At 49.5% G+C, this 24227-nt stretch overlaps 1 protein-coding gene across 1 annotated transcript; it reads left to right on the forward strand.

Annotated features, from left to right (window-relative positions):
• Positions 1–6715: 6715 nt before the first annotated feature.
• Positions 6716–9766, forward strand: LOC125537669 (GDSL esterase/lipase At1g33811-like). Its single transcript, XM_048700985.1, has 5 exons — positions 6716–7205; positions 8350–8495; positions 8577–8798; positions 9093–9363; positions 9450–9766. Exons 1-5 carry the CDS (start codon positions 6716–6718, stop codon positions 9668–9670), a joined length of 1350 nt encoding a protein of 449 aa, XP_048556942.1. The 3' UTR covers positions 9671–9766.
• Positions 9767–24227: the final 14461 nt, after the last annotated feature.

Genomic DNA, 24227 nt, shown 5'->3' on the forward strand with positions numbered 1-24227 from the left:
ACCGAATATTCCCTTAAGAACGCTAGCTTTCGGCTTCACCCAGTCTGAGGTACATGTCTGGCTGACCCGGTAGTAACAATAACAGAGGCGCTCCCTTTACCACCTAGCCGAACAATCGGGAACGTAGGGGTAAGCACAGGAGCCAGGCAACCCAGCTTGGCCAAAACTTAAGTCATATCGATGCATATAATGGTGAATAAAAGGTACATGTGGAAGTGTGACACAAGTGTTGGGCATGAAGCCCGTATGAATAAGCTTCTGTTTAAAGAAGCCCCCAGGTTTAATGAGCACGGATAGCGCGTCACTTTATGAGCCTTTAGAGGCTATAAAAGAGAGAGAGAGGAAGAGAAATGTAAGACAGAAAATATATAAAAAAATGGACAGAGGAAGGAGACGAACACAGAGTCCAGTGCTAGGCATAGAATCTTCGGAGATGTGTTGCGTTCCATGGGTTTTGCTCGAGTCGGTTATCCGATGCATCCCGCCGGCGGTATGCTCCACCAGTCAGGACTTGGTCAATTATGAAGGGACTCTCCCACTTGGGCTTGAGTTTGTCCTTTTTCTTGTCCGGTAGTCGTAGAACTAATTCGCCAACGTTGTAATTTTTGGCCCGTACTTCTCTGCTTTGGTATCTTCGAGCCTGCTGTTGATAGAATGCGGAACGGGCTTTTGCCACGTCACGCTCCTCCTCCAATGCATCCAAGTTGTCCTGCCGATCGAGTCCGACTTCTCTTTCTTCGTACATGCGCACTCGAGGTGAGTCATGAATTATGTCGCAAGGCAAAACTGCCTCTGCGCCGTACACCATAAAGAATGGTGTGTATCCGGTGGTGCGATGCGGCGTGGTCCGCAGCCCCCAGAGTACGGAGTCGAGCTCCTCTACCTAGTGCGTGTTAGATTCCTTGAGGGACTGCACTAATCTGGGTTTGATTCCGCTCATGATAAGACCATTTGCACGTTCGACCTGGCCGTTAGTTTGTGGGTGATAGACGGAAGCATAATCGAGCTTGATGCCCATGTTTTTACACCAGAGTTTTACCTCGTCGGCCGTGAAGTTCGTGCCGTTATCAGTGATGATGTTGTGGGGGACGCCGTAACGGTGTACAACCCCGGATATAAAGTCTATCACCGGTCCGGATTCGGCCGTCTTAACAGGCTTGGCTTCTATCCATTTGGTGAACTTATCCACCATGACCAGTAAGTATTTTTGCTTGTGGGTTCCGCCTTTAAGGGGTCCAACCATGTCAAGCCCCCAGACCGCGAAGGGCCAAGTAATGAGGATAGTTTGGAGGGCGGTGGGTGGCATATGGCTTTGGTTTGCAAAGAGCTGGCAACCGGTGCATCGTTGGACTAAGTCCTGAGCGTCTGCCCGGGCCGTCGGCCAATAAAAGCCTGTACGGAAGGCCTTGCTTACAAGGGACCGGGCTGCAGCGTGATGACCGCCAAGTCCGGCATGAATTTCAGCCAGGAGGTTCCGCCCCTCCTCTTCGGAGATGCACCTTTGAAGGACTCCGGTAGCGCTTTTCTTATAAAGGTCTCCCTCGTGGACTCTGTAGGCTTTAGATCGCCGCACTATGCAGCGTGCCTCATTTTGGTCCTCGGGGAGTTCCTGCCTAGTAAGGTAGGCGAGGAATGGTTCTGTCCACAGGGCGATGACGGCCATTATTACGTGGGCTGAAGATGTTATTTCATTGGCAGAGCCTCCGATTGTGTCAGAATGTCCGGTGTCGGGCAGTACGGTTGGGTCCGGGCTGTTATTGTTTGGCTCCCCTTCCCATACTACGGATGGCTTGAACAGCCTTTCCAAGAAGATGTTGGGGGGACTACATCGCGCTTTGCGCCGATGCGTGCCAGGACATCTGCCGCCTGATTATTTTCCCGGGCTATATGGTGAAATTCGAGCCCCTCGAACCGAGCTGACATTTTTAGGACGGCGTTGCGGTAAGCTGCCATTTTTGATCCTTGGCATCGAAGTCTCCATTTATTTGGGATACTGCGGGGTTCGAGTCCCCGCGCACCTCTAGGCGTTGGATGCCCATGGATACTGCCATCCGGAGACCATGTAAAAGGACCTCATATTCGGCTGCATTGTTGGAGTCCGTGTACATAATCTGTAGTACGTATTGAACTGTGTCTCCTGTGGGGGACGTCAAAACGACGCCAGCCCCCAATCCGGCCAACATCTTGGAGCCGTCGAAATGCATGATCCAATTTGAATGTGTGCCGTATTCTTTAGGGAGTTCGGCCTCCGTCCATTCTGCGACGAAGTCGGCCAAGACTTGCGATTTGATGGCTCGTCGAGGCTTATAAGTTATGTCGAACGGGAGGAGCTCAATGGCCCATTTTGCAATCCGCCCCGTTGCGTCACGGTTGTTTATAATATCGTTAAGTGGTACTTCCGAGGCTACTGTTATTGAACACTCTTGAAAGTAGTGTCGTAGCTTCCGGGATGCCATGAATACCGCGTACGCAATCTTTTGATAATGCGGGTACCATGATTTGCAGGGAGTGAGGACAGTGGACACGTAGTAGACCGGCTTTTGAAGGGGGAATTTGTGTCCGTCCGCTTCTCGTTCGACGACGAGTACTGCGCTTACAACCTGATGTGTTGCTGCAATGTATAATAGCATTGGTTCGCCAATGTTTGGCGCGGCCAGGACATGGTTTGTTGCCAGTATGGCTTTTATTTCGTTGAGTCTGGCCGTGGTTACATCCATCCATTTGAAGTGTTCGGTGCGCTGAAGGAGGCGGTAAAGGGGTAGGGCCTTTTCTCCCAAGCGGGAGATAAAGCGGCTTAGAGCCGCCACGCATCCGGTTAACTTTTGTATTTGTTTGAGGTCCTTTGGGATATCCAGTTGCGACAGAGCTCGGATCTTGGCTGGATTTGCTTAAATTCCTCTACCGGATACTATGAAGCCCAAGAGCTTTCCGGCTGGAACGCCGAAAACGCATTTTTCCGGGTTGAGCTTGATGTCATATGTTCGGAGGTTATCAAATGTGAGCCTCAAGTTGTCTACTAGAGATTCAACATGTCTTGTTTTGACGACCACATCATCTACATATGCCTCCACTGTTTTGCCGATCTGGCTTGCCAGACATGTCTGAATCATGCGCCGATATGTTGCGCCGGCGTTTTTGAGCCCGAAGGGCATTGTGTTGAAGCAGAATGGCCCATATGGTGTGATAAATGCCGTTGCGGCTTGGTCTGGTTCTGCCATCTTAATTTGATGGTAGCCAGAATATGCGTCGAGGAAACACAACGAATCGTGTCCTGCGGTAGCGTCGATAATTTGATCGATGCGGGGGAGGGGGAAGGGATCCTTTGGACAAGCCTTGTTAAGGTCTTTAAAATCAACACACAGGCGCCAGGATTTGTCCTTCTTCGGTACCATCACCAGGTTGGCTAGCCAGTCCGGATGTTTTATATCTCTAATGAATCCGGCCTCCAATAGCTTTGCTAGCTCCTCTCCCATGGCCTGTCTCTTAGGTTCGGAAAAACACCGAAGGGCCTGTTTGACAGGTTTGAATCCTGCTTGGATATTTAAGCTGTGCTCGGCCAGCCTGCGTGGGATTCCTGGCATGTCTGAAGGGTGCCAGGCGAAAATGTCCCAGTTCTCTCGTAGGAACTCTCGCAATGCGGCGTCGGCATCAGGGTTTAACTGTGCCCCGATGGAAGCTGTTTTATTAGGGTCCGTTGGATGGACTTGGAATTTGACTATTTCGTCTGCCGGTTTAAAGGAGGTGGACTTGGATCTTTTGTCGAGTACCACATCGTCCCTATTCACCGTAGAGCGCAGTGCAGTTAGCTCCTCAGCCGCTAGGGCTTCGGATATTGCCTCGAGGGCCAGTGCGGCTGTCTTGTTTTCGGCGCGGAGTGCTATGTCCGGATCACTAGCGAGAGTGATGACCCCGTTAGGCCCGGGCATCTTGAGCTTCATGTACCCGTAATGGGGTATTGCTTGGAAGACTTTAAACGCTTCCCTCCCTAGCAGAGCGTGATAACCGCTGCTGAACGGAGCCACCTGGAACGTGACCTCTTCGGACCTGTAATTATCCGCGTGCCGAACACCACATCTAGTGTGATTTTTCCTGTACATCGTGCTTCCCGACTGGGGATTATTCCTCTAAAGGTTGTGCTGCTTCGCTCAATGCGGTTCCAGTCTATTTTCATTTTTTGAAGGGTCTCCTCATAAATGAGGTTCAATCCGCTGCCGCCGTCCATGAGTACCTTGGTAAGACGAAAGCCATCCACTATTGGACTGAGGACCAATGCGGCTGGTGCTCGGGCTGTTCGGGATTTAGGTTCATCACTCGCGTTAAAGGTAATAGCCGTGTCACTCCATGGGTTTATTGTTGCTACTTGGTAGACTTCGGCAAGGCTGCGGAGTGTCCTTTTCGCATATTATTTGATGTGAAAGTCTCGAAGACTGTTAATACCGTATTGGTGTCTCTGGGGTGGCTTTCTGTGGCCTCCAGAATTAGGAGATTTTCGCCAATTTTGGCCACTTGCCGGAGTATCCAACATGCTCTAAGGCTGTGAGTTGGTGTGGCATCCTCTGTACTGTGAATTTTACAGGGTCCATTAACCATCCTTCCAGTACGGTTCCATGCCCTGTAGAGGGTTTTTGCTTTTTAGTGCTTGACCCGGGTGACTGGTGATGATGCACCCTTTTATTTCGGACTCGGTTTGTATTCAGGGCCGGATTGTCCCAAAATTTTATTTCGGTTTTCCAGGCGCTTTCCATTGCACAGTATTTTCGTACAATGGACGCCAAGTCAGCGAAGCGTGTAATATCACGGCGACTTATGGCGTTGAGTATTCCCTTGTCCGTGCAATTATTGTAGAAGGTTGAGATTGCGTCTTCCTCGCGGCAGTCCCTTAGCCTGTTCTTAACCAGGAGGAATCTGGCCCAGTAATGATGTACTGTTTCATCGGGTTCTTGCCTGATTTTGGATAGATCGCTTATGTTGGGGTGGGTGGGTGGAATTAAATCTGAAGCCTCACCCCATCTAAGGCTCAGAGGCCGAGGAATTTCCGAACTCAAAAATTTGGATTCCTGGATGTTGTCCAATGAATCCAGCCCGTCGCCTGACTCTAAATTCAGGTCTTGAGTGATATCCTCCCCTCCGCGGGTATCCGGCTTGGAGGGATCGGGAATCCGGACGTAGCGAGTCTTTAAGATAGGTGAAGGGTCGCCGCACTGTCCCTCTACCACGGCAACGTGATGGGTGACTTGGGGAGAGTTAATCTCTCTCAGATCGGGTTTAGACCCAATCTGGTCGTAATCCGTGGCGACTCCCAGGGCGGCGAAGCGATCCAAGAGATCGTTTATGGAGGAGAGCTCCATTGGATCTAACTGCTCGGCGAGTTCCGAGCTGACATGAAGATTGTTTTCGATGGCTAGAGAGGTCATCATCGGCGCAGAAGCCGAACAGGCGGTCATAAGAAAACCACCTAGCCGGAGGGTTTGGCCGACAACCAAAGCTCCCTTAGCAACGGTGCCGTCTTTAAAGACGGGGTGAGGCATCCTTCCTGATGGCGACGACACAGAGGAACTCTCAATGAAAGCACCAATGTCGGTGTCAAAACCGGCGGATCTCGGGTAGGGGGTCCCGAACTGTGCGTCTAGGCCGGATGGTAACAGGAGGCGAGGGACACGAAGCTTTACCCAGGTTCGGGCCCTCTCGATGGAGGTAAAACCCTACGTCCTGCTTGATTAATATTGATGATATGGGTAGTACAAGAGTAGATCTACCATGAGATCGAAGAGGCTAAACCCTAGAAGCTAGCCTATGGTATGATTGTTGATGTGTACCTTGTCCTACGGACTAAAACCCTCCGGTTTATATAGACACCGGATGGGGTTAGGGTTACATAGAGTCGGTTACAATGGTAGGAGATCTACATATCCGTATCGCCAAGCTTGCCTTCCACGCCAAGGAAAGTCCCTTCTGGACACGGGACGGAGTCTTCAATCTTGTATCTTCACAGCCCAACAGTCCGGCCAAAGGATATAGTCCGGCTGTCCGGACACCCCCTAATCTAGGACTCCCTCATCAATCAAGCAGGAAGTAGGGTATTACCTCCATAGAGAAGGCCCGAACCTGGATAAACATCATGTCCCATGTCTCCTGTTACCATCGACCTTAGACGCACAGTTCAAGACCCCCTACCCGAGATCCGCCGGTTTTGACACCGACAGCTACCAAGTCCGAAGTGGAGAGCTTGACGGCTGGCTCGTGCGAGTGAGCAAATAGGAGAGGACCCCAAGTCTAATCAGGTGTTCGCGCGGAGATGACTACTTCAAATTGTGAAGACATATTCATTAGGCTACAGTTAAGACTTGAAATACATGTAAAGTTAGCTGTTTAAGTCGGATAGGTGTAGCATGGGCTTATTATTATATACTCCGTCTGGTGAAGAGTGTACATCTAGGTTCAAAATTTGTTCACAAAAGAGTGTATTTCTATCTTTTCAATGCACTTTAAAGTAGGAAAAATACTTCTCTCTCTCATTACACGGTAATTAAGACCAATAACAATCTACACATGATCTTCTTAATTTTTACATGCACTTAACTTATTTGAGGGTGGGTAATTAAAAAGGAGAGAGATAGTGGCTTGCATTTTTCCAATGCATTTTTTACTCAACTCCATAATTTGTTCTAAAATTTCTAGATGTACACTCTTCACCGGACGGAGTGAGTAAGGCAGGATGGGTAGCCAAAATAGAATGCACACAATCTGTTTTTTCGATTGGTCCTTACGTGACTTGTATTTTGTTTTTTATAATATAAATGAGACACGTATTACCGTGAAAAAAAAGAATGCGAACAGCCTGACGAATGCAGGCACGTACCTCTACCTTAGAATTTTACACGCGGACACACTGGTAAACGACAATGCGCTCGGCCTCGACGTAGCTAGCGCCGAGGGCGCGCCGACCACGTCCCGCTCGTCCCCGAGATATTCTATGCACTCCTTCGCAGTGCCAGCTAGGCAGCTCGCCATCCTCGGTGGGACGTCGCGTCTCGGTTTCGGTCCAATTTGTACGTATGCATGCACTCGTCTTCCCAACCGCAACAGGCCACCGGCTCGCAACCGCGCACGGGCTGAAGATCCAAGCCCGGACTACTTTTTTGCACTAGCAGGCGATTCAAAGTTGTTCACTAGTCGCTACCATGAATGCCCTGGCATACAGTATAGTATTAAGAACTTGAGAGTTTATATAAAAAAAAGAACTAAGAAGCACTCAGTTTACAATAGTTAGCACGACTGAGAAACACAAGCGGGCAGATGAACCGCTTCTGCGCTACGGAACAAGCAGCATATCCCGTCGGATCACTGACTGAGGCGAAGGATTCCAAGATACTGCCGCGGGTAGCCAATCGCTGCATCTCCTTTTGCTTATCATATTCGTGTATTCTTGGCGCCGTCCCATCGTTCTTGGAATCGTCCTGGGCGCCGGGTGTATATATAGGCATGCTGATACCACGTACCAATGCCCGCTCGTGTTCGAAACGGAGAGGCGCGAGGTAAGGGGAGCTCCATCGGTCCGATAATGGCCGGCCGCGGCGGGGCGTTCGCGCTCGTTGCGCTGTGCGTGCTCGAGCTCGCGCTGCTACATGGCGCCGGCGCCGCTGCTGGGGAGCGGCTCGTGCCGGCCATGTTCGTGTTCGGAGACTCGACGGTGGACGTCGGCAACAACAACCAGCTGCCTGGTTGCAAGCCCGAATGCAGGGCCGACTACCCGCAGTACGGCGTCGACCACCCCTCCCATGCGCCCACCGGCCGCTTCAGCAATGGATACAACCTCGCAGACCAGATAGGTACCGTCAAATATTTCTTCCCCCTTCAATTTTAGTTGTAGAGGCTAGCGAAACTGAAAGTCTCGTGTTCTTTGGTGGGGCGACGGTCTAGGTGCTAGGCTTCAAAGCCTTTCAATTCACTTTTCTGAGCCTTTAGTCACTAGAAGCAGACCATGGACGAAAGAGTGGAACCAAAAGAAACCGGACCACACTACTGATGCAAACGGAGAAAGCCTGGCCGAAAAAAAAATAACGTGTGAGCATGTCTAACTCGAACAAGAAAATACCAAAAGCACTGCTCAAGGCTATTTTTTTCCATGATCCATTGAGCAATAACGACCTTTTTGGCGTTCTATATTTTTCCCGAAAAGAGGGATTACCCCTGGTCTCCGCATCAAACGGTGCACACATCCATCTTTTATATACTGTGGTTCATTTACTATTGGCGGAGTAATCATGCAAGACAACCGAGTTGACCAGCTTGCTGTATATGTATATATGTATATACTCCATATAATCATAATGTCTATTTGACGTGCAGCTAAATTACTTGGATTCAACGAGAGCCCACCCGCTTTCCTATCCTTCCCGGCCGGGGGCATCATTCCACGTATGAAAGACGGCATCAACTTTGCATCGGGAGGGTCAGGGCTGCAGAACCAAACGGGCGATCATGTACGCGCACCGGCCTAGACTTTGTTTGCCCCCAACTAAATGGCTCGATTTCTGCATCAGTAACCACGTACGAGGCTGGCTTCCTCTCTGCAGTGCGGGGGAGTCTACAGCATGGCCGACCAACTGGAGGAGTTCAAGTTGGTCGTCATGATGCTGGGGAACGGCTCGTACGACCTCATCTCGAGATCGCTCTTCTTCATCAGCGTCGGCAGCAACGACCTCTTCGAGTACGCCGACGCCAAGAACCCGCCTCCTAACCGCGACGACGCCGCCTTCCTGAAATGCCTCGACGACTCTTACAGGACCTACCTACAGGTGTGACTGCGTGTTTTTCAATATATTTCCCCCCCCCCCCCCCAAACCCAACTAAATCAGTGACAGTTAATACAGTAGTTTTGCTAAAGCACATCTTGATGTGCCATAAGTATTGCACATCTAAGTCCTATATCATTGATTTTACATCAAGATTCGTATGGATATTTTTTTTTATGCTTGATTCACTCGTTGTGCAATAACTAGAGCACATCTAGATGTGCCCTAAACACACCTTAATACGGTTTGAGGGAGCTTCGTCGGAACCTCGTAATCAAGGACGTTGTTTTGTTGCAGGAGCTGTATGCGCTCGGGGCGAGGAAGTTCAGCATCGTCAGCCCGTCGCTGGTGGGGTGCTGCCCGTCGCAGAGGGCGGCCGCGCTGCAACATGACAATGACTTGGACGAGCTCCACTGCTTCCGCCCGGCGAACAACCTCTCCAAGCGACTCTACACTTTGCTAGCCTCGACGCTCCAGGACCTCGGCGGCGATCTGGATGGCATGCACTACTCCCTCTGCGACTCGGCAGGGATGGCCGAGGGGGTCTTCACGCCCGGCGGCGCCAAAGGCATGTCAGCAACACCATTTCGCCATGCGGTAACGTGTCGGGACATTTATTTTAGTACTGTGTCGTTACGGTTTTTTTTTCGGCAGACCTGACGGTGGTGGACACGGCCTGCTGCGCCGGCCCAGGGCCGTTCGGGCTGGGCCTGTGCAACACCACCGCCACGCTGTGCCCCAACCGCACCGACTTCGTGTTCTGGGACAGCTTCCACCCGACGGAGTATGCGTCGGGTTTGGCCGCGTCCGCGCTCTTCGCCGACTCCGGCAATTTCGTCCGCCCGATCAACGTGGGGCAGCTGGCGGCGCTGTAGCGTGGAGAGCCGCGAGCGATCCATCTGGCCGTGCTCCGGCGACGGACGACTTGCTACTATTGACTACGGAATAAGTAGTGGTGTGGGACTACAGAGACTCTTTTTTTGATGATGAAGGGAGGACTACAAAGACTCGGGGTCTGCAGTTTGATTGGGAGATGGGTATAGACTATAGAGGGTTTGTTGTCCACGTCCAAGAATTTGGTAATACCGGCGTGCTTGTTGTTATCCGAGATCATTCTGTAGGATTTGTTTCCACTTTATCCACAAGTGTTTTTTTTTCACACAAGACATACACACGGTTTGCACGAATGATTACGATTGGCGAGAGCAACAGGCAATTTGACTATTTGAAGTATACTAGGACAATGTCCGTGCGTTGCAACGGGACATAAATATACCGAAACGACTCCTCTACGAGCGGTCGTGGCAACGCCCGGTTTCCAGAGGGGCACGCGCCAAAATCTGTTCCCTCCTTGAATTTAAATCTGGAGTTTCGTAATTAATTTCAACCCCCCTTATTATAACTGTCGGGGCCCACTAATTAATACACACCCCTTGATTTAACTGTGGAGGGTAATATTTACTTCTCAGTACCCTTGTACATAAACTATTAGGGCATCTCCAGCCGCGTCCACAGGAAGGCCTCCCCAGGCGATTTTTTCGCGCCGGCGCTAAAAAAACGGCCCAGTCGCGCCTCCAGGTGCCCGATTTTCGCCGGCCTAGGCCGAAAACAGCGCCGGCGGACCCAGGCCGAACCCGGCGCGCTGAGGGGCGCCCGGGGGCGCCGGGGCGAACTGTTTTGGCGCGAAACAGCCACATGCCCGCCGCGTCAGCGACACGGCGCCTCGTCTTCCCCCAACGGCCTCGGTTTCCGCAGGGAATCAATGGCAAGGCTGCCGCCGATCAACCTTGCCATTGATTCCTCACGGGCGGCGCGTCACGTGACGACGCGCCGACGCCTCCCCTCCCTCGCACGCGTACACACGGGTGCGGCGCGGCTATATAGCCGGTGGCCTGCACTCGCCTGTGCCCACACCAGCCCCGCCCCTCGCCGCCGCCCAGCTCCTCCCTCTCCCTACCTCTCCCGAGCGCCGCCGCCCAGCCCCTCCCTCTATCTCTCTACCTCTCCCGAGCCCGTCGCCATGGCGGAACGCTACCCCAGAGACGAGGCGGCGGCCAATGGCTTCGGCCGCCGTTCGCTCCGCGAACAGGAGTCCTGACTCCTGCTCCAGGCGAACATCCCAGCGCCGCCGAACATGCGCGCCGGGCCGACGGGGTGGAGGCTCAGCACCGGGGGAGTGCCCATTCCCCCGTTGCCCGACGCCGTGGCGAAGCCGAAGTACTTCGCCGAGGAAGTCGAGGTCGTGCGCGCCTCCCTCACCAACGCCCAACTCTCCCTCCCCCAGTACGCCGCCGACAACCACGCGGCTTGGGCGGCGTATTTCGAGCGCCGCCAGCAGCAGCGCTTGGCGTCCACCAACGGCGCGCCGGTGGTCGGCGGCCGGCAGAACAGCGAGGGGCGCCACCTGTGGTGGGGCGTCCCCAGCCGCACACTCGAGGGCGTGCTGACGTACCTCGAGGGCGGCAACGACCCGCCGTTGGCGTACCCGGCGAGGGCGGCCGCCCCGGCACAGCACCGACGCGCCGGGCCATGGGCGCCAAGGAGGTTCGGGTCCTCCTCCTCTTCTTCCTCCTCCCGATCTTCATCGCACTCCTCCGGCACTCCGGCCCTGCTCGGCGTCAAGGCCGAGCCCGCGGCGGAGACGCCGCTCGGCCGACGCACTCGCAGCGCCGGCATCGTCATCAACGAGGGCGGCCGGCGCGCCTACTCGTCGGCTCCTCCTCCGCGCTTCGTCAAGCCAAAGACGGAGCCGGGGCTCGCGCCGGTGAAGATGGAGCCGGGGCTCGCGCCGGTGAAGAAGGAGCCGGCCGCGCTGGTGACGACGGAGCTCGACGACGATGACGCGGCCCTGGAATGGGCGTGCAGGGACTCCATAGCGATGGAGAAGGAGCGCCTGGAGAAGGCGAAGGAGCGCCAGCGCGCCACCCTGCTTCGCTTCGCGGAGCATCGACGCGGCCGTGACGAAGGCGGAGTCGTCGTCATCTGCGATAGCGACGACGACGACGACGATGCGCCGCCACCAGTCCGCCATGGCGACGCCGGGCAGGGGTCTAACAGGAGCGCCCGCGTCAAGGAGGAGAAGGCCGACGACGACGATGGCGGCGACATTACATAGTATATGTGCTATGTAATGAAAATCCGCGAACTTCGCCGAAATGTGCCGAAATTTATCGTGTTTGGCCGAAATTTATCGTGTTTGGCCGAATTTTATCGTGTTTAAGCCGAACTTCGCCGAACTTCTTTTATTTTAAAACGTGCCTGGGGGCGGCCCTGGGGCCGGCGGCTGGGGACCAACTCACTGTTGGAAATATGCCCTAGAGGCAATAATAAAAGCATTATTATTATATTTCCTTGTTCATGATAATTGTCTTTATTCATGCTATAATTGTATTATCCGCAAATCGTAATACATGTGTGAATAATAGACACCAACATGTCCCTAGTAAGCCTCTAGTTGACTAGCTCGTTGATCAACAGATAGTCATGGTTTCCTGACTATGGACATTGGATGTCATTGATAACGAGATCACATCATTAGGAGAATGATGTGATGGACAAGACCCAATCCTAAACATAGCATAAGATCGTATAGTTCGTTTGCTAGAGTTTTCCAATGTCAAGTATCTTTTCCTTAGACCATGAGATCGTGTAACTCCCGGATACCGTAGGAGTGCTTTGGGTGTACCAAACGTCACAACGTAACTGGGTGACTATAAAGGTATACTACGGGTATCTCCGAAAGTGTCTGTTGGGTTGACACGGATCAAGACTGGGATTTGTCACTCCGTATGACGGAGAGGTATCACTGGGCCCACTCGGTAATGCATCATCATAATGAGCTCAAAGTGACCAAGTGTCTGGTCACGGGATCATGCATTACGGTACGAGTAAAGTGACTTGCCGGTAACGAGATTGAACAAGGTATTGGGATACCGACGATCGGATCTCGGGCAAGTAACATACCGATTGACAAAGGGAATTGTATGCGGGGTTGATTGAATCCTCGACATCGTGGTTCATCGTGGAGCATGTGGGAGCCAACATGGGTATCCAGATCCCGCCGTTGGTTATTGACCGGAGAGTCGTCTCGGTCATGCCTGCCTGTCTCCCGAACCCGTAGGGTCTACACACTTAAGGTTCGGTGACGCTAGGGTTGTAGGGATATGTATATGCAGTAACCCGAATGTTGTCCGGAGTCCCGGATGAGATCCCGGACGTCACGAGGAGTTCCGGAATGGTCCGGAGGTAAAGAATTATATATAGGAAGTGCTGTTTCGGCCATCGGGACAAGTTTCGGGTCACCGGTATTGTACCGGGACCACCGGAAGGGTCCCGGGGGCCCACCGGGTGGGGCCACCTGCCCCGGGGGCCACATGGGCTGTAGGAGGTGCGCCTTGGCCTACATGGGCCAAGGGCACCAGCCCCAAGAGGCCCATGCGCCTAGGGTTTCAAAAGGGGAAGAGTCCCACAAGTGGAAGGCACCCCTAGGTGCCTTGGGGGGAGGGAAACCTCCCTTGGCCGCCGCCCCCCCTAGGAGATTGGATCTCCTAGGGCCGGCGCCTCCCCTAGTCCCTCCTATATATAGTGGGGGAAGGACGGCTTTTTGAGACACGCCTTTGGTTGCCTCCTTCTCCCTCTCCAACACCTCCTCCTCCTCAATAGTGCTTGGCGAAGCCCTGACGGAGTACTGCAGCTCCATCACCACCACGCTGTCGTGCTGCTGCTGGAGCCATCTTCCTCAACCTCTCCTTTCCCCTTGCTGGATCAAGAAGAAGGAGACGTTACGCTGACCGTACGTGTGTTGAACGCGGAGGTGCCGTCCGTTCGGTGCTAGGATCTCCGGTGATTTGGATCATGTCGTGTACGACTACCTCATCCCCGTTCTTTGAACGCTTCCGCTCGCGATCTACAAAGGTATGTATATGCATCCGATTACTCGTTGCTAGATGAACTCATAGATGGATCTTGGTGAAACCGTAGGAAAATTTTTGTTTTCTGCAACGTTCCCCAACAGTGGCATCATGAGCTAGGTCTATGCGTAGTTCTTCTTGCGCGAGTAGAACACAATTTGTTGTGGGCGTAGATGTTGTCAACTTTCTTGCCGCTACTAGTCTTATCTTGCTTCAGTGGTATAGTGGGATGAAGCGGCCCGGACCAACCTTACACGTACGCTTACGTGAGACCGGTTCCACCGACCAACATGCACTAGTTGCATAAGGTGGCTGGCGGGTGTCTGTATCTCCCACTTTAGTTGGAGCGGATTCGATGAAAAGGGTCCTTATGAAGGGTAAATAGAAGTTGACAAATCACGTTGTGGCTTTCACGTAGGTAAGAAAACGTTCTTGCTAGAACCCTAATTCAGCCACGTAAAACTTGCAACAACAATTAGAGGACGTCTAACTTGTTTTTGCAGCAAGTGCTTTGTGATATGATATGGCCAAAGTTGTGATGAATGATGAATGATCTATATGTGATGTATGAGATGTTCATGCTATTGTAATAGGAATCACGACTTGCATGTCGATGAGTATGACAACCGGCAGGAGCCATAGGAGTTGTCTTTATTTTTTGTATGACCTGCGTGTCATTGAGAAACGCCATGTAAATTACTTTACTTTATTGCTAAACACGTTAGCCATAGTAGTAGAAGTGATAGTTGGCGAGCAACTTCATGGAGACACGATGATGGAGATCATGGTGTCAAGCCGGTGACAAGATGATCATGGAGCCCCAAGATGGAGATCAAAGGAGCTATGTGATATTGGCCATATCATGTCACGTTTATTATTTGATTGCATGTGATGTTTATCATGTTTTGCATCTTGTTTACTTAGAACGACGGTAGTAAATAAGATGATCCCTCATAATAATTTCAAGAAGTGTTTCCCTTAACTGTGCACCGTTGCGACAGTTCGTTGTTTCGAAGCACCACATGATGATCGGGTGTGATAGATTCTAACGTTCACATACAACGGGTGTAAGACAGATTTACACATGCAAACACTTAGGTTGACTTGACGAGCCTAGCATGTACAGACATGGCCTCGGAACACAGAAGACCGAAAGGTCGAGCATGAGTCGTATAGAAGATACGATCAACATGAAGATGTTCACCGACGTTGACTAGTCCGTCTCACGTGATGATCGGACACGGCCTAGTTGACTCGGATCATGTTATACTTAGATGACTAGAAGAGGGATGTCTATCTAAGTGGGAGTTCATTAAATAATTTGATTAGATGAACTTAATTATCATGAACTTAGTCTAAAATATTTACAATATGTCTTGTAGATCAAATGGCCAACGTAGTCCTCAACTTCAACACGTTCCTAGAGAAAACCAAGCTGAAAGACGATGGCAGCAACTATACGGACTGGGTCCGGAACCTGAGGATCATCCTCATAGCTGCCAAGAAAGATTATGTCCTACAAGCACCGCTGGGTGACGCACCTGTTCTCCCTGCAGAACAAGACGTTATGAACGCTTGGCAGGCACGTACCGATGACTACTCCCTCGTTCAGTGCGGCATGCTTTACAGCTTAGAGCCGGGGCTCCAAAAGCGTTTTGAGAGACATGGAGCATATGAGATGTTCGAAGAGCTGAAAATGGTTTTTCAAGCTCATGCCCGGGTCGAGAGATATGAAGTCTCCGACAAATTCTTCAGCTGTAAGATGGAGGAAAATAGTTCTGTCAGTGAGCACATACTCACTATGTCTGGGTTACATAACCGCTTGACTCAGCTGGGAGTTAATCTCCCGGATGACGCGGTCATTGACAGAATCCTTCAGTCGCTTCCACCGAGCTACAAGAGCTTTGTGATGAACTTCAATATGCAGGGGATGGAAAAGACCATTCCTGAAGTATTTGCTATGCTGAAATCAGCAGAGGTAGAAGTCAAGAAGGAACATCAAGTGTTGATGGTCAATAAAACCACTAAGTTCAAGAAGGGCAAGGGTAAAAGGAACTTCAAGAAGGACGGTAAGGAAGTTGCCGCGCCCGGCAAGCAAGCTGCCGGGAAGAAGCCAAAGAATGGATCCAAACCCGAGACTGAGTGCTTTTATTGCAAGGGAAGTGGTCACTGGAAGCGGAATTGCCCCAAATACTTGGCGGACAAGAAGGCCGGCAAAACAAAAGGTATATGTGATATACATGTAATTGATGTGTACCTTACCAGTACTCGTAGTAGCTCTTGGGTATTTGATACCGGTGCAGTTGCTCACATTTGTAACTCAAAGCAGGAGCTGCGGAATAAGCGGAGACTGGCGAAGGACGAGGTGACGATGCGCGTCGGGAATGGTTCCAAGGTCGATGTGATCGTCGTCGGCACGCTACCTCTTCATTTACCTACGGGATTAGTTTTGAACCTCAATAATTGTTATTTAGTGCCAGTTTTGAGCATGAACATTGTATCGGGATCTCGTTTAATTCGAGATGGCTACTCATTTAAATCCGAGAATAATGGTTGTTCTATTTATATGAGAGATATGTTTTATGGTCATGCTCCTATGGTGAATGGTTTATTTTTCCTCGAGCGTAATGCTACACATGTTCATAGTGTGAGGGCCAAAAGAAGTAAGGTTGATAGTGATAGTCCCACATACTTGTGGCACTGCCGCCTTGGTCACATAGGTGTCAAACGCATGAAGAAGCTCCATGCAGATGGACTTTTAGAGTCTCTTGATTATGAATCATTTGACACGTGCGAACCATGCCTCATGGGTAAAATGACCAAGACTCCGTTCTCAGGAACAATGGAGCAAGCAACCAACTTATTGGAAATCATACATACTGATGTGTGCGGTCCAATGAGTGTTGAGGCTCGTGGTGGCTATCGTTATGTTCTCACCCTCACTAATGACTTGAGTAGATATGGGTATATCTACTTAATGAAACACAAGTCTGAAACCTTTGAAAAGTTCAAGGAATTTCAGAGTGAGGTTGAAAATCAACGTGACAGAAAAATCAAGTTTCTACGATCAGATTGTGGAGGAGAATACTTGAGTCACGAATTTGGCACACACTTAAGAAAATGTGGAATAGTTTCACAACTCACGCCGCCTGGAACACCTCAGCGTAATGGTGTGTCCGAACGTCGTAATTGCACTCTATTGGATATGGTGCGATCTATGATGTCTCTTACCGATTTACCGCTATCTTTTTGGGGCTATGCTTTAGAGACTGCCGCATTCACTTTAAATAGGGCACCGTCGAAATCCGTTGAGATGACACCGTATGAATTATGGTTTGGGAAGAAACCTAAGCTATCGTTTCTAAAAGTTTGGGGATGCGATGCTTATGTCAAGAAACTTCAGCCTGAAAAGCTCGAACCCAAGTCGGAAAAATGCGTCTTCATAGGATACCCTAAAGAAACTATTGGGTATACCTTCTACCCCAGATCCGAAGGCAAGATCTTTGTTGCCAAGAATGGATCCTTTCTAGAGAAAGAGTTTCTCTCGAAAGAAGTAAGTGGGAGGAAAGTAGAACTTGATGAAGTATTACCTCTTGAACCGGAAAATGGCGCAACTCAAGAAAATGTTCCTGAGGTGCCTGCACCGACTAGAGAGGAAGTTAATGATGATGATCAAGATACTTCTGATCAAGCTCCTACTAAAATTCGTAGGTCCACAAGGACACGTTCCGCACCAGAGTGGTACGGCAACCCTGTCTTGGAAATCATGTTGTTAGAAAACGGTGAACCTTCGAACTATGAAGAAGCGATGGCGGGCCCGGATTCCGACAAATGGCTAGAAGCCATGAAATCCGAGATAGGATCCATGTATGAAAACGAAGTATGGACTTTGACTGACTTGCCCGTTGAGCGGCGAGCCATAGAAAATAAATGGATCTTTAAGAAGAAGACAGACGCGGATGGTAATGTGACCATCTATAAAGCTCGGCTTGTCGCTAAGGGTTATCGACAAGTTCAAGGGGTTGACTACGATGAGACATTCTCACCGGTAGCGAAGCTAAAGTCCGTTCGAATCATGTTAGCGATTGCCGCATGCAGAAATAAGTAAAAAAGTATAATTAGATCTATCTCGAATTTTTGGAGGGATTCACTTTCGATAAGAATCCAAAAGCAAGTTCCCTATACTACCTTCTTTCCCTCCTCTGTTTCTGTCTTTAAGAGGCAGTGCATCCAGCAGGTTCTGTTAAGGATTTCTGTATTGGAAACATAGGCATCCTGCTATTCCCTGCTCTAGTTTCAGTTCAGTCATAAACCTATTGCCCGGGTCCTTTGATACTTGATTTAACAAGGGCGGTCGTCGCTTGGCGCGAAGGCTGCTGGTTCGGTACGGTACTAAAGGTCCTCGGACTTCCAGGCGGTTTTTCTTTTGGGCTGCTGTGAACCCTTGGATCTCGCCAATACAGCCTCCTATGGTTTTCGTTACCGAGATATCTTTTCTTTTTTCTCTATGGTTATGAAATATGGCAAATGGACGTCAAAACGGCATTCCTTAATGGTTTCCTTAAGGAAGAATTGTATATGATGCAACCGGAAGGTTTTGTCGATCCTAAGAATGCTGACAAGGTGTGCAAGCTCCAACGCTCGATTTATGGGCTGGTGCAAGCATCTCGGAGTTGGAACATTCGCTTTGATGAGATGATCAAAGCGTTTGGGTTTACACAGACTTATGGAGAAGCCTGTGTTTACAAGAAAGTGAGTGGGAGCTCTGTAGCATTTCTCATATTATATGTAGATGACATACTTTTGATGGGAAATGATATAGAACTCTTGGACAACATTAAGGCCTACTTGAATAAGAGTTTTTCAATGAAGGACCTTGGAGAAGCTGCTTATATATTAGGCATCAAGATCTATAGAGATAGATCGAGACGCCTCATAGGTCTTTCACAAAGCACATACCTTGATAAGATATTGAAGAAATTCAATATGGATCATTCTAAGAAGGGGTTCTTGCCTGTGTTACAAGGTGTGAAATTGAGCTCGGCTCAATGTCCGACCACGGCAGAAGATATAAAAGAGATGAGTGTCATCCCCTATGCATCAGCCATAGGTTCTATTATGTATGCCATGCTGTGTACCAGACCTGATGTAAACCTTGCCGTAAGTTTGGTAGGAAGGTACCAAAGTAATCCCGGCAAGGAACACTGGACAGCGGTCAAGAATATCCTGAAGTACCTGAAAAGGACTAAGGAAATGTTTCTCGTTTATGGAGGTGACGAAGAGCTTGTCGTAAAGGGTTACGTCGACACTAGCTTCGACACAGATCTGGATGACTCTAAGTCACAAACCGGATACGTGTATATTTTGAATGGTGGGGCAGTAAGCTGATGCAGTTGCAAGCAGAGCGTCGTGGCGGGATCTACATGTGAAGCGGAGTACATGGCAGCCTCGGAGGCAGCGCATGAAGTGATTTGGGTGATGGAGTTCATCACCGACCTAGGAGTCATACCCAATGCGTCGGGGCCGATCAAGCTCTTCTGTGACAACACTGGAGCTATTGCTCTTGCCAAGGAGCCCAGGTTTCACAAGAAGACAAGGCACATCAAGCGTCGCTTCAACTCAATGTTCAAGATGGAGACATAGATATTTGTAAAGTACACACGGACCTGAATGTAGCAGATCCGTTGACTAAACCTCTCCCTAGAGCAAAACATGATCAACACCAGAATTCCATGGGTGTTCGATTCATCACAATGTAACTAGATTATTGACTCTAGTGCAAGTGGGAGACTGTTGGAAATATTCCCTAGAGGCAATAATAAAAGCATTATTATTATATTTCCTTGTTCATGATAATTGTCTTTATTCATGCTATAATTGTATTATCCGCAAATCGTAATACATGTGTGAATAATAGACACCAACATGTCCCTAGTAAGCCTCTAGTTGACTAGCTCGTTGATCAACAGATAGTCATGGTTTCCTGACTATGGACATTGGATGTCATTGATAACAAGATCACATCATTAGGAGAATGATGTGATGGACAAGACCCAATCCTAAACATAGCATAAGATCGTATAGTTCGTTTGCTAGAGTTTTCCAATGTCAAGTATCTTTTCCTTAGACCATGAGATCGTGTAACTCCCGGATACCGTAGGAGTGCTTTGGGTGTACCAAACGTCACAACGTAACTGGGTGACTATAAAGGTATACTACGGGTATCTCCGAAAGTGTCTGTTGGGTTGACACGGATCAAGACTGGGATTTGTCACTCCGTATGACGGAGAGGTATCACTGGGCCCACTCGGTAATGCATCATCATTATGAGCTCAAAGTGACCAAGTGTCTGGTCACGGGATCATGCATTACGGTACGAGTAAAGTGACTTGCCGGTAACGAGATTGAACGAGGTATTGGGATACCGACGATCGAATCTCGGGCAAGTAACATACCGATTGACAAAGGGAATTGTATACGGGATTGATTGAATCCTCGACATTGTGATCATCCGATGAGATCATCGAGGAGCATGTGGGAGCCAACATGGGTATCCAGATCCCACTCTTGGTTATTGACCGGAGAGCGATCTCGGTCATGTCTACATGTCTCCCGAACCCGTAGGGTCTACACACTTAAGGTTCGGTGACGCTAGGGTTGTAGGGATATGTATATGCAGTAACCGAATGTTGTCCGGAGTCCCGGATGAGATCCCGGACGTCACGAGGAGTTCCGGAATGGTCCGGGGTAAAGAAATTATATATAGGAAGTGCTATTTCGGGCATCGGGACAAGTTTCAGGGGTCACCGGTATTGTACCGGGACCACCGGAAGGGTCCCGGGGGCCCACCGGGTGGGGCCACCTGCCCCGGGGGCCACATGGGCTGTAGGAGGTGCGCCTTGGCCTACATGGGCCAAGGGCACCAGCCCCAAGAGGCCCATGCGCCTAGGGTTTCAAAAGGGGAAGAGTCCCACAAGTGGAAGGCACCCCTAGGTGCCTTGGGGGGAGGGAAACCTCCCTTGGCCGCCGTCCCCCCTAGGAGATTGGATCTCCTAGGGCCGGCACCCCCCCTAGTCCCTCCTATATATAGTGGGGGAAGGACGGCTTTTTGAGACACGCCTTTGGTTGCCTCCTTCTCCCTCTCCAACACCTCCTCCTCCTCAATAGTGCTTGGCAAAGCCCTGACGGAGTACTGCAGCTCCATCACCACCACGCCGTCGTGCTGCTGCTGGAGCCATCTTCCTCAACCTCTCCTTTCCCCTTGCTGGATCAAGAAGAAGGAGACGTTACGCTGACCGTACGTGTGTTGAACGCGGAGGTGCCGTCCGTTCGGTGCTAGTATCTCCGGTGATTTGGATCATGTCGTGTACGACTACCTCATCCCCGTTCTTTGAACGCTTCCGCTCGCGATCTACAAAGGTATGTAGATGCATCCGATTACTCGTTGCTAGATGAACTCATAGATGGATCTTGGTGAAACCGTAGGAAAATTTTTGTTTTCTGCAACGTTCCCCAACACTCGCCCCCATGCCCAATTTTTGCGCCGGCTTACCCCCAGGCGGCGATTTTAGGCGCCCCCTGGGGGGCCAACGGCTGGAGATGCCCTTAGGCTCGGAAATCAGCCTCCGATGAATCTCTAAGACCAATGTCACCTCTGTCCTTTGTGACACAAAGTTTCCACCACACGAACCAATGAATCCTTTTGTTACTGACATCGTCACCCCACCAACATTGCGAAATTGCATCAGAAATCCTTTGCAAATTTTCTTTGGGATCCTAAATACAGACATCGCAAATGTCGGCAATGCTTGAGCCATGACCTTTAGAAGCACCTCCTTCCCTCCAATTTTCTCCTTCCATGCTTGCACCAACTGACAAATCCTATCAATCAAATATTGGAAGCTATCACTTTTATCAGCCCTATCATCATTGGCAAACCGAAATATTTATCTAACAGAGCTTCAACCATGATGTTCAACACAGTGCACACTTCCACCCTTTTTTCAACAACAGTTTTTGGACTGAAATAGATACTACACTTACTTTCCCAAACCAGGTGTCCAGAAGCACGAAATAGTCATCAAGGACCACTTTCAAACAATTTGCATTACTTACATCAGCTTTCATCGGAATTAAAGACTCATCCGAAAAAACAAGTGAGAAATAGAGGGGGCCTCCTAGCATAGTTTCACCCCCTCAATAAGGCCTCTCTCCTCAGCATCTGAAATCATCATAGACAAAGCTTCAGCAACCAAGATGAATAATTACGGGCTCAGAGGGTCACCTTGCCGGAGGCCCCTAGAAGGGGTAAACCGTTGTGTCTCGTATGAATTAAACTTGACAGTATAAGTGACCGACTTCACACAGACCATGATCAACCGTACCCATCTATCATCAAACCCGATATTGAGCATAATACCCTCCAAAAAAACACCGCTTAACCCTATCATAAGCTTTATAAGCCGTGGTTCCCAACTTTCTTCTTTATTCTATGAATACTTTCATAGGCAATAAGAATGTTGTAAGTGATTAGCCTCCCCGGAACAAAAGCACTTTGCGATTCTCCAACCACCTATGGAAGAATACTTTTCAATGTATTTGCTAGAACCTTGCTAATCACTTTACAAATCACATTCCATAACGAGATATGACAGAATTGAGTAATTTTTTCAGGATTCAATACCTTTGGAATTAGAACAATGGTCGTCTCATTCCATCCTGTTGGGATTACTCCGTTGTTCAAAGCTTGCAAAACATCTACTACTTGTGAGCTACATTGGGATTTCCTCGAAGAGGAGAGGAGATGCAGTACAGTAGAGATAAGTATTTCCCTTAAAAACCAAGATTATCAATCTAGTATGAGAACCACAGAAAACCGTTAGCAGCACTTGCACACATAAAAGCAAATACTTGCACCCAACACAAATAAGAGGGTTGTCAATCCCCTTTGGCGGTTACTTGCAAGGATTAAATCTTATAGTGGTAGATAGATAAATTGCAAAGATAAAATAAAATAAAATAGAAAAATTGCAGCAAGATATTTTTATGTTTTATATATGATAAAAGTAGACCCGCGGCCATAGTTTTCACTAGAGGCTTCTCTCTCGAACACATAGCATACGATGGGTAAACAAATTATTGTGGGGCAATTGATAGAAAAGCGCATAGTTATGACGATATTCAAGGCAATGCTCATGTATATAGACATCACGGCCGAGACAAGTAGACCGACTCCTGCATGCATCTACTACTATTACTCCACCCATCGACCGATATCCAGCATGCATTTAGGGTACTAAGTTAATAAAAACATATTAACGTTTTAAGCAAGATGGCATGATGTAGACAAAGTAAACTCAACTATTATGAATAAACCCCATCGTTTTATCCTTAATGGCAACAATACAAATACATGTATTGTCTCTTTCTGTCATTGGGGTAGAGCACCGCAAGATTGAACCCATCACAAAGCACCTCCCCCACTGAAGATAAGTCAATCTAGTTGGTCAAACCAAACGGATAGATCGGAGAGAAATACAAATTTATAACATGTTGGGGAACATTGCATGGAAATAAAAAAATTATACGCACACGCAAGATCTATCTATGAAGATGCATAGCTACGAGAGGGGAGAGTGTGTCTACGTACCCTCGTAGACCGTAAGCGAAGCGTTTAGTAACGCGGTTGATGTAGTCGAAGTTCCTCGCGATCCAACTGATCAAGTACCGAACGTACGACACCTCCGCGTTCAGCACACATTCAGCTCAGTGACGTCCTCGCCTTCTTGATCTAGTAAGACGGGCGACGTAATAGATGAGTTCTGGCAGCACGACGGCGTGATGACGATGATGATGATGCTATCTCCGCAGGGCTTCGCCTAAGCACTACGAAAATATGCCCAGGGGACGAAACTGTGGAGAGGGGTGCCGCACACGGCTAAGAGATTGTCGTGAGCTATGTGTGGCGCCTCCTCCCACATATATATAGATGGGGGAGAGGGGAGGCAGCTAGGAGGCGCTCCAAGTGGGGCCGAATCCCACTTGGGCTCCTGCCCCAAGCCGCCCCCTTGCATATTTGTGCCGGAGGGAAAGGAAAGGGGGAGAGGAAAGGAAGGGGGAGGACGAATCCCCCTCCTTCCTTTTCTCCCATAGGCCGACTGCCATAGGGGGTGCGCCAGCCCCTTGTGGGCTGGTGTGCTCCCCTCTATTGGCCCGATAGGCCCATCATCCTCTCGGGGCTTCCCGGAACCCCTTTCGGTGATCCGATGACTACCCGGTAACTCCTGAAACTCTTTCGGTGTCCAAATATCATCGTCCTATATATTGATCCTTACCTCCAGACCATTCCGGAGCTCCTCGTCATGTCCGTGATCTCATTCGGGACTCCGAATGCTTGGTTAGCATTTTTTAAATACTTGTTCAACATTTTCCAGATACTTGTTCAACATTTTTCTGAATTATTGATTAACATTTTTCTAATACTTGTTCAACAATTTTCAATGCCTGTTCATCATTTTTCAAA

This window comes from Triticum urartu, chromosome 2, assembly GCF_003073215.2.
Source record: "Triticum urartu cultivar G1812 chromosome 2, Tu2.1, whole genome shotgun sequence".
Lineage (NCBI taxonomy): Eukaryota > Viridiplantae > Streptophyta > Magnoliopsida > Poales > Poaceae > Triticum > Triticum urartu.

Excerpts from the sequence above, each read along its gene's own strand:
- LOC125537669 (XM_048700985.1), top strand. The coding sequence starts at position 6,716 with ATGGGTAGCCAAAATAGAATGCACACAATCTGTTTTTTCGATTGGTCC. Across the intron at positions 8,496-8,576 it reads GCGATCATGTACGCGCACCG|TGCGGGGGAGTCTACAGCAT; the intron begins GCCTAGACTTTG and ends TCCTCTCTGCAG. Across the intron at positions 8,799-9,092 it reads CTTACAGGACCTACCTACAG|GAGCTGTATGCGCTCGGGGC; the intron begins GTGTGACTGCGT and ends GTTTTGTTGCAG.